Consider the following 13,854-nt stretch of genomic DNA (forward strand, 5'->3'; position numbering starts at 1 on the left):
CTGATTCTGTTCCTGTTCTAGTTGTTTGCTCATTTTTGTTTTTGTTGCTTTTCCTTTTTTCCATTTGTACCTGCAAAGGAGTGCCCACAGGATTATCAGCTGAGTTCTCAAAAGAAACCTTGCAGGCAAGAAAGCCCCCTCTTGGGAAAGAGGTATTCAAAGTAATGAAAGGCAAGGACCTACATGCAAGACTACTCTATTCAGAAAAGCTCTCATGTAGAATGAAAAGACAGGTAAAGTGCTTCCCAGGTCAAGTTAAAGAAATTCATCATCACCCAGCCCTTATTATATGAAATGTTAAAGGGACTGATCTAAGAAAAAGAAGATAAAAAATATGAACAGTAAAATGACAACAAACTCACAGCTATCAATAAATGATTCAGTTCTTGGTGAGGACTCTCTTCCTTGTTTACAGATGACCCCCTTCTTTCTTTGTCCTCACATGGCAGAGGGAGGGATTTAATAAAGAGGGAAGAGGGAGAGGGAGAAAGTACAGGCATGAGCACCCATGAGCACAAAAGAGGGAGACTGTTGGTCTCTTTCCTCTTATAAAGGCACTAATCCGATCCTGGGGGCCCACCCTCATGACCTCATCTTATCCTCATCACTTCCAAAAGGTGCCATCAAATTAGGGTTTAGAGCTGGGAATTCAGATGTGAAAACTTTTGTGCTCACTATGACTGAGCTCATGGGTGATCCCACACCCGGGGTGTGGAGATAAGGATACTGGGAGAAGACCACCAAGCCTTGCCAGCAGCCAATATGTAGTGAGAACACTCACCTGATGAGCTCTGCCTGGAGGAAAAGCAGACTCCCATCCCTTTACTCTTTGAGTAACAGGAACCATGCTTACACTTGGCACCTGTCTTGCAGACCCCAGCCAAGAGTCTCACTGACACTGTGTTGTTCCTTAGAAAATTGTGGCCTATCACAAGAGTTCACCTGAGGCTTTTCAATAAACCAATTTATCTGTAGAGGTGGTAAGCTCTGGAGTTGGCATGGGTATGAGTGCCTGGTTGCAGACTGGTACATGATGGGCAAATTCCTGCCACACCTGTTTACCCTTGCCTGCACAGGGAAAGAGGGGTTAATAGAGGTTAAGGCCTCATAATGGCCCTAGAAAGAACAGAAATATCCTTCAGAATCCTGCCACCAGGTCACCCCAATCCTGGCAGTATTCCTTGCCCTTCACTTCCCCACACTCTCATCTACCTATGCCCCCAGAGCAGTTCCTCAAAATATCACCTGCCTCAGAATCACCTGGGGGTTCTTTTCTTCTTAAGCTTCTCCCCTAGGTCCAGAAGTTCTGAATGTTAGTTCTCAGGGGCCTGCTTAGTAAATAAGTTACAGGTGATCAAGTTGCAGGTAATCTTCATGCACACTCAAGTTTGAGAATCACTCTTTCAGAGAATAACTTGATAATTCACTGCTTGTTTCATTGAACACCCCACTTCCCCATTTGGATGTCTGCCATGCATCTCAAAATTATAATGTCTTGCATGCCACACATTTGCTTGTTCCCAAGGCTTCCCCTCCTGAGTAATGGTGCCACTAATCAACACCAGGAGTCATCCCCCCACCCCACACACCCCCCACATCTGATCCATTAAGTAAGTCCTATCAGCTCTACCTTCCAAATACATGGTGAATCCAACCACTTTTCACCACCCCCACACTATCATTCCAGTCCCATCCATTATCATGCCTCACCTGGATCACTGTTCATCCCCTTACTGTCCCTCTGTTTCCACTTTACTCCCTTAGTCTAATAGAATGTGGTTTGTACAGTATACTTAGCCTAGTACAGTAGCTGGTGTACTCTTTTTAAGATATAATAGAACTCATGTCACACTATTCCTCTGCTGAAAACCCCTCATTTGTAAAAAAAAATATTTTTTTAATTAATTTTTTTGGAGAGGGGAAGGGAGGGAGAGGGGGGAGAGAAACAGGATATGCCAAAGAAATATCGATTGGTTGCCCCTTGCACACCCCCCAGCTAGGGTATTGGCCCACAACCCAGGCATGTGTCCTGACTGGGAATCAAACTGGTGACCTTTTGGTTCACGGGCTGACATTCGACCCACTAAGCCACACCAGCCAGGGTAAAAGCTCACCCCCCACCCCTTTGCTCTTGGTCCAAATACAATGTAAAATCCAAATGAATTGGTATCAGGCAGACCCTCCAGACATGCCTCCTGCACTCTCCTCCTGGCCCACTTTGTTTCAAGCTCATTTCTGCCTCAGGTCATTGCCCTTGTTCTTCCTAGGTCTTCTGAATTCCTTCCTCATTTTATTTGTGTTTTCTCAAATAGAGCCTCCTTGAAGAGGTCTCTGCTAATCACCCTACCCAAGTGTCCTCCCCATCTCAGTTCCATCCCTCTCTAGATCTAGTTTTTTTTTTCCTTCAGAGCACTTATAATTATCTGAAAATTATATGATCTATTTATGTGTTTACTTGCTCATAGTTTGTCTGTTCCAACAAAATGTAAGGTCTCTGAAGGCAGGGACTTTGTCTCTTTTCACTCCTGCATTTCCACAACCTAGAGAGTAGAGTAGACAGTTTGTATTTGTTGAACGAATGAATGAGTGAGCAAGTAAATAAATGAATAAAGATAGACTTACAATATAAGGTGGTAAGTGCTGTTTTGGCCTACATTGCTCCTCCAGAAGCAGAATCTTATTCAAGGACTCGTGGGCAGGTACTTTATTTGGAGGGTAATTACAGGGAGTGAGAGTGAGTGACAGACCAGGAGAGAAGGAAAAACCAAAATTAGTCCTTGATCTTGTCAGAATGTTTGTTGGAGCATATACAGGCCTCTTCCAACCCATCAGATTGTGAACCCTGTTGGCTGAGACTTCCCCTATAAGTGCTGACTCCCCTGCACTTCTCAGGCTACTGGTGCACAGGAGGAGGCAAGGCAGAGAGCAAGAGATATTTAGTGGGCACTAGAGACAACACTTGTCAGCACAAAGCCCGTTACAGCCCACTTGGAACTGGCTGGAATGAGAGGTGGGGCCAGGGATGTGAGGCAGGATATGAGAAGCATCTACAGTATGTGCCATGACAGATATGTGCCCAGAAGTCGTGCAGAGAAGGGGACTAAGGCCAGCTAATATGTTAAATACAAATTTGCTGGAGTGAATCAAAAGGAGTAAGATGTGTGATTTATTAAATTATACTAAGTGGGGTTAGGAAAGTCTCCCCAAACTTAAGAGATGATAAGATTCCAGCCCACAATTCAAACATGGGGCAAAGGGATGACACATGTAGTAGAATGAGCACAATGGAATGGAGGGAAAAAAGAAGGACACTCACATAGAGTGAGCTTCTATCAGTCCACTCAGGCTGAATGGACTTTCATGGCAAGTTTGTTGGTCTGGAGATGCCCCAAGAGCAAGCAGGAAGAGGCAACAGACCCAAGGAGGAAGAAGAATGCTGGGCTGGACTGGACCTCAGGAGACTTGTTCTCACCCAGTTCAGTCACCATCTGTATTGTTTTTGTTTTGTTTTTTTTCAACATAAGTCTATGTGTTAGCTCTCAGCCTAAGTCTTCTCACCTAGTAAATGGAGAGAGTAATCTTCAATCTGATTTCTCTCTTAATGCCCTTGGCATATTGCTGCCATTGAATCTACTATATTTTGTATTCAATTTTCTGTGAGTGCTCAGAGAAGAGACTTTCTCAATATATCTCTGTATCCTTCACACCCAATCAGTGTCGAACACACAGTATATGTTGCTCAATAAATCTTCGATGGATAAATGAATGCATAAGAGAATGGATTTCCTCACAAACAAAATACTGTAAAGAGGGTGAAGTAGTTTAATATCTACACATGAGATGGCAATGGCAGCCTGGAGGTGAAAGGACATTTGAGAGAGATTAGACTAATCTGAAAAGAAAGCAGGCTATACATAAATTTAATTTTCAGGCTTGTCATCTTCTAAGCTTAGTCATATTATGGCATGATTATCCCCTCCCTTGCTATTTTCATCCGATAGCTCTTAGGCACTGAAGGAACTCAGGGCTACAGACCAAACAGGAAGCCTAAAGTAAGGGGATGTGGTCAGGAGGCAAGACAAGGGACTGTGAAAATATTCAACATGCAGTCATTCACTCCTTCAGCAAACATGCACTCAGCACCTGCCATGAGCAGGTCCTCCGGGAATACAGTGAGTAATAAGATATGATCCCTCTCCTTTTTGCTTTATCTCTATAGTACACACACACACACACACACACACACACACACACACACACACGCAGTGGTATCTCTGCCTACCTCTCCCCCATCCCCATCCCCTGGTACTGTGGAATTGAAATTACCCAGGCTTTGAAGTAGCCTCATAGACGGAAGGAACCTCAGAGTCCTCACATTCAATAGCAGCTTTATACAAACAAGGCATCCGGGGCCCACCAGCTACTTGGTCTAAAATGGAAGATGAAGCTTCTTACATTTTCTGTCTCACTCCCAATGGCTTCCTGCTTGTATACGAGGAACTTCACCCAAGGCTTTGGGGGAAAGGAGACAACCCTATGGCTCTGCAGGTAAAGATCCAGGACTCAGGGAGTCTAGCAGAGCCTTGGCCTGCAGTGCTGGCCCACCTGTTGTTTTGTTGGCCTGCTGCTACTCTGGGCAGACAGAACATTTTCACTTCTGGTCGCCAAGTGTGAGAATTCACCAGGCCACTGGCTTCCTGTTTTGTACCAGATCTTCTTAACTATCACTGTTTTTTTTTTTATCACTAAGCAGTTTTAAAAATACACTAACAATACTCCCATCAGCTCCTACTTTGTTTCTCAGACCCCTGGGTCAGAGAGAGGGGCATTGTAGGTGCTGGGCCCTCCACAGCCACTGGCAAAAAGTGAGGTCATTGTGGCTACGTGAGAATCTACCAGAGAGCAGAGCCTCCCCATTTGCCCAGCCTCCTTCTGTTTTTGACCATCCCTTATGTTATGCCTTAAATAGGAAAAGTCACTGTACATGTTCAGTCTCCAGAGCTGTGCCTCAGGATTGGCACCAGATTGAAGATGATTGAGGGTGAAAAGAAAAATCAATAGCTTTGGTTTTCAGAGCAACCAGGATTGGTCCAGGGATGGAGCAAAGCCCAAGATTCCATAAAGAAACTGAGGAATCCTTCAATATCAATTTCTTTAAAAGTTCCTGGCTATGGCCATAGCCATGCAAGGCACTATAGAGAACTCAGAAAAGATGTGTGATCTGACTTTTGCCCGCAACAAGTAGCAAGGACAGAGCAAGGTTAACCTCAAAAGAGACTGGATTCCTCTATGGTGCTTAGCATATTATGGAAGTTGAATGAATGAATTGTTATGTAGCAGCTAGGAATGAACAGCCAGAGAGGAAATAAAGGCAGGGCCCTCACTGTTGCAGTCTTACAAAGAACTTAATACAGGAGGCTAAAAGCAAAGGAATACATGTCTCACCCAGTCATCCTGAGCCTGGTTCAATAAAACTGCCAGGCATTGTGAACAACACCAGCAAAGCTATGATAGTGCAGGAGTAGGGGAGCCCTTGAAAGTCTGTGTGTATCATCTCCACTATCTGGGAAAAGGAAAACCTTGAGATTGTGTATTCACTCCAAGGCCTGGAAGAGGGGAGGGGAGAGGGTACACAGTGCCCAAAGAAAAAGCTCATAAAGCAACTTAAGTTAGTTAGTTGCCTGCCTCCTATAATGTATGTAAAATGAACAAATGAGGTCTGGAGCAAGATAAGGATTTGGACTAACATACCCCCACACATACCCATGTTTGGGTAGTTACATCTACCCAGGGGAAGCTGGCACCACCTTCACATGTCAATCAAAAATGCAAACTTCTTCACCCCCATCCTGCCAACTATATAATCCTCAGAACAAAGGACTCTCTCCCTTGGCTCTCTTGCCACACGGGGGACCCCTGGCCACCTGGCCTCTGGCCACCCTGCTCTTGCTACCCTGCTTTTGCCACTCTTGTTTTTGCTTTCCCATTAGAACTTAACACTAATAAACTTTGCTTGCACACTAATAGGCTTGTGGTTCTGTAATTCTTTACTGAGTCAACAAGAAGAAATGAGTTTCTGAGAGTTTCTCTCATAACAGAATGAATACAAGGGGGACCATCAGTAATTAAGTTAGGGGAGCCAGAGAGTATTTGTAATTAATAGTGAGAAGACAGCAAGATTCACAGGTCTTAAAAAAGGCACCCTGGAGAAGCCGGCATGAAGAATGGGCCTAATTTAATGAGTTCGAAGCAAAGGGAGTACAAAAAAGTAAGAGGAAGAATGAGAATGGGTCAGTGAGAAATTCAGAACTGAGATCAGGGCATGGGGAGCCCAAATTTCTGAGAAGCCCTATTTACTAGGGTAGGTCCCCTACCCACTAGGGGACCCAGAAAAGAGATTAAAGACAGAGGGAGGAGCCTGCTTCCATGGGCGCCTGGGAAGTCACCAAAGTCACCAACAGGGACAGAGGCTAAATAAACATGGGCGACAAAGGATTATGAAGAAAATACATTCTTCCCTGGCTGGTGTTGCTCAGTGGATTGAGCGCCAACCTGTGAACCAGAGGGTCACCAGTTCAATTCCCAGTCAGGGCACATGCCTGGGTTGTGGGCCAGGTCCCTGGTGTTGGGCATGCAAGAGGCAACCAGACACTGATGTTTCTCTCCTTCTCTTTCTCCCCTTCTTCCCCTCTCTAAAAATGAATAAATAAAATTAAAAAAAAGAAAATGCATTTCTTTTTTGCCTTAAGCAAATCACTTTACCAGACCCTGAGTCTCTGTTCACTCACCTGTGAGGATAAAGTGAGGCTGCGCAGATAAAGCCTGCCTTGCACTAAATATGTGCCCAGCAAACTTGAATGTTTTGTTTTCCTGGTAAAGAAGGCTTTGTTTTGCAATGGTCCAGTCTTGGACACTGCCCAGATAAATCCAAGGCCAATGAATGGCTGAGTAATATCTAGGACCCTAGACCATTAGGGTCTAAAGAAACTGTAGCAATCAGTCACCTTTCAACTGCCACTTCCTGAGTTGTGAAGTTATAGCTACACTTTGTGCTTGCATCTTTTGTTTATAGAATACCTACTATATGCTAGAAGAATACATAGAGTTAAAAAAAAGATAAAACTTTTTTTCTCCTTTAGGTAAGAGAGAGGTGCCCTAGAGAAGTAGTCCCAGCCTTTGATTTCCAAAGGTTGAAATATATGCCCAGGGTGGTGAAGTGACTAGTCTGTGGCCACACAGCATGGCAGGGCAGGTCCATACCAGACACTGTTCTACAGTGTTCAGTCCCCATCCCACTACACCCTGCATTCAGGCTGTGTCTGTGCTCCAGTGCACAGCCAGTGGCCAGCTGTATAGCCTTAGGCAAAGCACTCCATCTCTCTGATCCTCAGTCTCCCCATATGTAAAGTGGGGCCAAGAATAATCCCCATGTCAAAAGGTTGTCCCAAGACTCAAGATGTAGTAATGTGCATAAAAATGCATTGTACTCTGTAGACTGTGCATTGTGCAAGCAATTCTGCTCCTCCTCAGATCACTGGGCATATTCTTCTGGGACAGGGCAGCCTCCTGTGGCCACACAGAAGTGTTTCTTCTCTGCTCAGCAAGCATCTATTGAGCACCTCTTATGTGCTCCATGTTTAATTACTAAAAACCTGTGGGACATAACCTTGCCTACAAAGAGCTCAGCCTGGATGCAGAACAGTGCAAATGGAGGAAACATGGTGATCTACAGTCAGGATAAAAATGAGTGGCCTCAAGGGTGGAGGCCTGAGGGGAACCACAGGAAAGATGGGCTTGAGCCAACCATGGAGACTAAATGTGGTTGGGTGGGTGGGTGGGGGCAGGGGATAAAAGGCATTATAGGCAGGAGAAGAGCCCTGGCAAAGGCTCTTTGGACAAAAAGGCTCTTTTTGTCCCAAAAAGACAGGGTGGCAGAAGGACTAGAAATGGCCAGCCCATAGCACTGCTGGCTCTCATGACTACCTCCTGGCTCTTGGGGCCAGTGGCATAAATAAAAGAAGGTTCTGGGGAGGCCTGGCATGGCCATGGGTCTGAGTGCCTAGCCAGTGCCCAGCCCAACCAGACCTGTAGCCAGATTTCTGGGCATCTGTTCCCTAATCATTTCAGAAGGAGCTGAAGTAGGCCCTCCCTAGAAACCTATAAAAGCCTAGGGTGGAGTCAGGGGCCCAGAGGTAAAGAAAGCCAGTAGAACTGTGGAAGTCAGGACAATGAGGGGGAGCCAGAGGGGACAGGGAACACGTCAGAGGGCCCTAAAAGAGGAAGCAGCCCAGTCTCAGTTCCCCTCCCAAGGATGGGAAATACCCTCCATTCTCCCAGCCCTCAACAGCTGTCCCTGTCTTTTTACCTAAAATCACCAACCCTGGGGCCAGGACCACCTAGGCTCTGTGCTCCGTCCTTTCATGTTTCTCCAAGGTTGTTGAGTCCTGAGCATTTCCAGGGGCTTAGGGCAGCCCTGCATGGGCTACAGAATCAGGATCCACACTGAGCAGGGCATAGTTGAGATTTTATTGAAGCTGGACACCCCATGGATTAAGAAATGGGACCTAGCCCTCAGAACTAAAATCCAAAGAAGGGTACCAAAGTCAGCCCCTCCCTCCTCACCCTTCCTCTACCACTGGGCCTTCAAGGAAGAGAGGGATCCAAAGCCAGTGGGGCTCTTCCTCATCCCCACTTATTCAGGGACAGAAGAGTTGGAGTTCAGATGAAGACCCCCAACTGCAGAGATTGGTTTATTAAGTCTGAGCCTGGCTACACTGGGAAAATGGCCCCCAGACCCTGACAGGGAGCAAGGGGGTAGTAGCTGGTAAGTCACCTCTACTTTCCTCCGTCCTATACAATCTGCTGTGACCCAAAGCAAGAGCAGGAAAGAGAAGATAGGAAGACAAATATTATGATTTCTCTCCTCCTCAACTATCCCTGTCTTGGGCTTCTGTACCTTGTTGGCCTTTTTGTTGGGACATCAGCAGGGAGGTCGTGGCTAAAATTTCTAACTGCAGGTTGCAGCAATGTCAATCCTGCCGTATTCACAGCTGCCCCAGGAACTCAGTTTCCCTGGATTGAACAACTCCACATTAAGAGACAATCTATTAAGATGGCATCCCAAGGCAGGCTCAATCTCAGGTCCAGCAGGGCAGAAACTGGAAGAAGTAGTGAATCACAAGGCAAACTGTTCTGCTGTCTACCAAGCTGCACTTGGTTCTTGACTTCCCTTGTGCATTCTGTTTTTTTATGTCTAGCTGGGTTCCTCCCCACCACTCTACCATTTCTGGTCTAACTTCCCCATCTCAGGGCAGGCCTTGCATAGGAAATGCAGATCACCAGGAGTCAGATCTTTCCCACCCCATGCTCACCCCATTGGAAGAGACTAAAAACAAGAACATGTTCTAGACTGTTATCAGCACTGCTGTCAAAATTGTCTTGGTGACACTGAGGCCAGTCAGCAGCAAGGAAAACAGAACCAGGTGGTGGACAGTGTCTGGAATCACCTCCATTCCCACATCACTTTGCCTATTAAAGACAGGACCAGTTTTCCCTGATGTCAGCCCTGCAAAGGGAAGTGGTTAGAGCACTCCAGGTAGAGCTCCCCTCTGGTCTCCAGGTTCTGCCCACACTGGGCTGAGCTGGGGAGGGCTTTGCTTTCCAGGATACATAGAACTCCTCCCACAGGCTCAGGGACCTCTGGGGGACCATTCTTCCTCCCTCAGGAATGGCTGCCTCTTTTGCTACTGTGAGAAAGCCATTGGTACTCTGCTGGACTCTGTCCTCAGAGACCTGACTCTCCTGGACCTCTCATGACAAGGAAGTGTGGTATGCCCAGAGAAGACATTGTTGTGCACAAAGACCAAGGAAGATAAAGGCAGGCTAGGGGAACCTGGGAATTGCAGGTGCTGATCCAGGAGCCTCCTCCTGCAGAAAAAGAAAAGGGAGGCGACAAAGATATGAAGCTTGGTAAGGATTCCTTTATATCATCATATTTGCCCCAGCTTCTAGCAAGAGGAGAGTGGCAGAGGGAGGAACACCTGGAGAAGTTGAGTATGGTAGACTGTGTGGAGGGGAGATGAGAGAGAAACTGAGGGTCCACAAGGGACTGCTGGAGAGAAAAAATGTTTGGATTGAGAAGAAGCAACTGGGATGTGAAGAAGGGATGAGCTTGAACGCAGGGGAAGGAAGGTATGACCAAAGAGTCAGCCATCCATGAAGCCAGCCCATGGTTCCTGGGCTTAGAAACTTCAGAAATGAAGATCTGGAGTGATGCTTCTTGGACAGGGTGGCATCTGGAGCCCTAATCTCAGAGCAAAAGATTGAGACATAAAGTTCTACTTTAGAAGGGTCTGTCTGATTAGAAATAGAACCTCCCCAGGAAAGAAAGGCAGGGTGTGGATTAGATGGACAAGTGTCAAAGAAACAGCCTAGTGCTGGCAGGAGGTGGGGATAGCATGACCCCAAACCTTCACTTCTGAGATCATCTTCTACAGCAATCACCCCCAAGAAGGTATAGGATGAATCAAATTATCACTTTGGGTTCCAAGCAAACCATGGTGTTAGGCTTGGAGGCCTGGACTGTCTGAAAATTTTACAGGGACATCACTCAGGAGCTCACCAACTTTCCACTCACCTCTCATGGGCTCCAGAAAGCTGGATGTTGCCCCCACATCAGACTAGCCTATTGGAGAATCTCACGTAGCCACCATCTGGACTGTTGATGTGGCCACTGATGGTAAAGGGTGGACCCATCTCCAGCTCCTTTGAGTTCCTAAAAAAGAATATCCAATCAAGTTATTGGGGCTGAAAACCTAGCTTATTTCTGAACCAGAACACAGGAAGAAGTTCCTGGCAGTGACTCACTGACTCACTGGCTTGCCTTCCAGAATAGAAGCTACCCCATTTCTCAGAAGCAGATGAGGTGCAGGCCTGCCCTGTGGCAGGGAGGACAAGATAACTTATCCCAAGAGGATTTTCTGACTCTTGTTCCCTGAATCCCTGATTGTTTTCATTTGCTCCTCTCTTTCAATACCACACTATGCTTGATATTACATTGTTTGTAATTAGAGCTAGACAGTGAAAAACCTGGAGACAAAGACTATGCTTAGTTATCTTTGTACCCTTAGAACCTAGTACCACAATACCTGCTACAATAGATCCTCCTTGAATAAATGATGAGTAGATGATGAATGAATGAATGAATGAATGTTAAGAGAATCGCTGTCATCAGGGTCTTACATGATCTTATCCATGTACAAAGTTTTTATTCACTTTCTAAACATTTTAAATGGACCCTGGCTCCTTCCATTTATCTTGTTTGCTTAGGGGAAGGAGAGAAGACAGGGAAGGGAAGCAGTAAGTTTTGGTTTCGTATCTGATCCTTTCTCAAGCAAACCAACCTCCCACCCCCACCTACCCAGACCTGCCCTGAATCTACTCACCAGATTTGATACAAGTTGAAGACAAAATTAGGTCCTAGGGAGACAATCCAAAAAGAGAGGGTTAGAATATCCAGGGAAAGCTTCCCATACCCCTCTGGGAGCATCTGGTGCTCCCTTATCCCTGTCTGGAAGGAGTGGAGTGGCTGGTTGGGCCTCAAGATGTTGTGGATGAGTACCAAGTTCCTGAACTTTCTACTTCTTGCTCCATACCCCACCTTCCCAGACTGACTCACCAATTTTTTCAGGACAGACGCTGCCACTGGGTATTTCTCTTCTAAGGGTATTGATTACCCTGGGAAGGAAACAGTCCTAGCTTAGAACCCCAAAGAAGCAGATCTGAGCTTCACTCCAGACTCTACCATTTCCCAACCCTGACTTTAGCCTCACATTTTCATCTACAAGAATAGAGACTAAGAATTTTGTTCTTGCATGGAATTTTAAAGAAAATCATATTATGCAAATAGGCATTGGCACATAGCAGGTGTTTAATAAGCATTTGTGGAAGCTGTTAAAGTCAATTGCAGATCTGGGAAATGTTCTCTACCTCTCGGCACTTCAGCAGGCCCTCCTATCTCTCCTGGGTCCTATGAAAAGTACAGCTGTGGGTCAGAGTTGGGCACACCACACCCAACTTCCAAAAGCCTCCCACTGAAGCTGAAGCATCGGCAAGCTTAGGAGAGGACCCCAACCCACAATCAGGGGAAGAGATATACAGGGAGCCAGAGCCAGGGACACCTGGAGCTTGGCCAGTCTAGGCTGTTGCCTATGGCCTGGAGGCCCATACAGGCCTTAAGGATGAACTCCTCTGGGCTCTGAGAGAAAAGAAACCTAGCTGCTTGGGGTGAGAGGAGCCTCCACTCCCTTGATAAATGTGCTAGTACCCTACCCCCAACACCTCAAGTGCTCAGCTATCTACTCAAGTCTTCAACCACTGCAGCCACCACAGGAAATATTTTTTCATGGCACCATGCTGAAGAGTTTGCAGCCCCACCCAATTCCCCAACTGCTACAGGAGAGGAGGGGCTTGGCAGAAATGGGCTACAGAGTCAAGCTTTCACTCACCCTCCCAGCAGTACCCATGCTGGTACCACTTGGCCAGGCTGTAGCCCAGGATGAACACAAGCAGCAATGATAGCCCCATGCCAAGGATCAGGCCGAGGGTGCTGACGGAGTCCTCACCTGCAGAGACACAGCATACTTCACCCAGCTGCCCAGAGCCCTCTCAAAGCCCCTACACCAACTAACCATACCTCATTGTTAGAGCCTCCCTCCCCATTGCCATCAAAATGACTGGTCCTTGAGATTTTTTATCTGAGCTAGCTAGTTCAGCTAAGTCATACTAAGATATGAATGTCAGATACCTGATTTTTTATAATTTGCTTGTTTATCCAAAGCAATAGTCCACTGACAGTAGAAAGTTTGACACTGAAAGGCCTTTCCAAACCCACAGACATTCTAGTTGATGGAAGAGTCACTAACATTTGGGGAAGAATTCAGGAGGTCTCTCCTCAGCATGAAGGCTGCTGGTCATGAAGGGAAGCTTGGAGAACCCCAAGAACAGAGACCCAAAGATCCTTAGTAGCCTCCTCACAAAGTCCACATATTCCGTGTCAGGGTATTAACTCTTGAGCTCTGTTTGCTACTTATACTCATCACTTCTTCCCTTTTTGTGGTATGAACTTCTAGCTAAATTTATATTTTATTTGTAAAGCCAAACCAAGAGAGAAGGAGAAAAAGAGAGGGAGAAACACAGACAGACAGACAGACAGACAGAGGAGGAACAGAAGAAGAGAGAGTGAAAAAGAAAAAAAAACATTCAGAGAGATGAGATGGGCTCTAAGAAATGGCATGGAGGGAAACAAGTTTTCAGGAAAAGGCTGACGTGGGCATATCATGGAGACAAAGCAGCCACCGCAGAAGGAAAGGAAGAGGAAGGCCAGCCCCACCCCTGCCACATGGCATGCCAGAGTGTGGGAGAATAGGCTGATGCTCCATCTTCATAGTCCCATGTGTGGCTCTGGGGTGTTGCCAAGAGCCTAGTAAGTGCAGTGAGTAAGAACTACCTTTGGTAAAGCAGGATTGTGTCCAAAGCCTAGGTCCACCAATTGCAAAATTTGGACCAAAGCAAATCCCTTTTCCTCACTAGACTTCAATTTGCTCTTATGAAAATAAGCATAATAATACATATACAGTCCATGTGATGATTAGTGGAGATGTCATATAGAGAGAGCACTTAGGAGAGGAACTGACATATACTAAGTGCTTAATTGACATTAATTATATCATCATTGTTGTTTTTAATATATTATCAAATGGTACAATTGTGTTTTCAAAATATTTTGCAATACCCCCCAACTCACGCCTTTCCCTCTCCCACGCCCCTTGACCCTTCTTCCCATTAAAGCAGCCA

At 46.0% G+C, this 13,854-nt stretch overlaps 1 protein-coding gene across 2 annotated transcripts in view; it reads right to left on the reverse strand.

The window, feature by feature from the left end:
• Positions 1-10,636: 10,636 nt before the first annotated feature.
• The window catches only part of SMIM35 (small integral membrane protein 35), a 113,935-nt gene continuing 110,717 nt past the window's right edge, over positions 10,637-13,854 (reverse strand). For both annotated transcript variants that reach the window (XM_053672658.1, XM_053672659.1), the window contains exons 2-4: positions 12,507-12,623; positions 11,445-11,478; positions 10,637-10,774 (exon numbers count right to left, since the gene is read on the reverse strand). In XM_053672658.1, coding sequence (XP_053528633.1) covers positions 10,675-10,774; positions 11,445-11,478; positions 12,507-12,623 — 251 coding nt within the window. In that variant the 3' untranslated portion in view covers positions 10,637-10,674. The remainder of the gene's footprint in view (positions 10,775-11,444; positions 11,479-12,506; positions 12,624-13,854) is intronic.

Source organism: Artibeus jamaicensis, unplaced genomic scaffold, assembly GCF_021234435.1.
Source record: "Artibeus jamaicensis isolate MK-2021 breed Jamaican fruit bat unplaced genomic scaffold, CSHL_Jam_final contig_196, whole genome shotgun sequence".
NCBI classification, from domain to species: domain Eukaryota; kingdom Metazoa; phylum Chordata; class Mammalia; order Chiroptera; family Phyllostomidae; genus Artibeus; species Artibeus jamaicensis.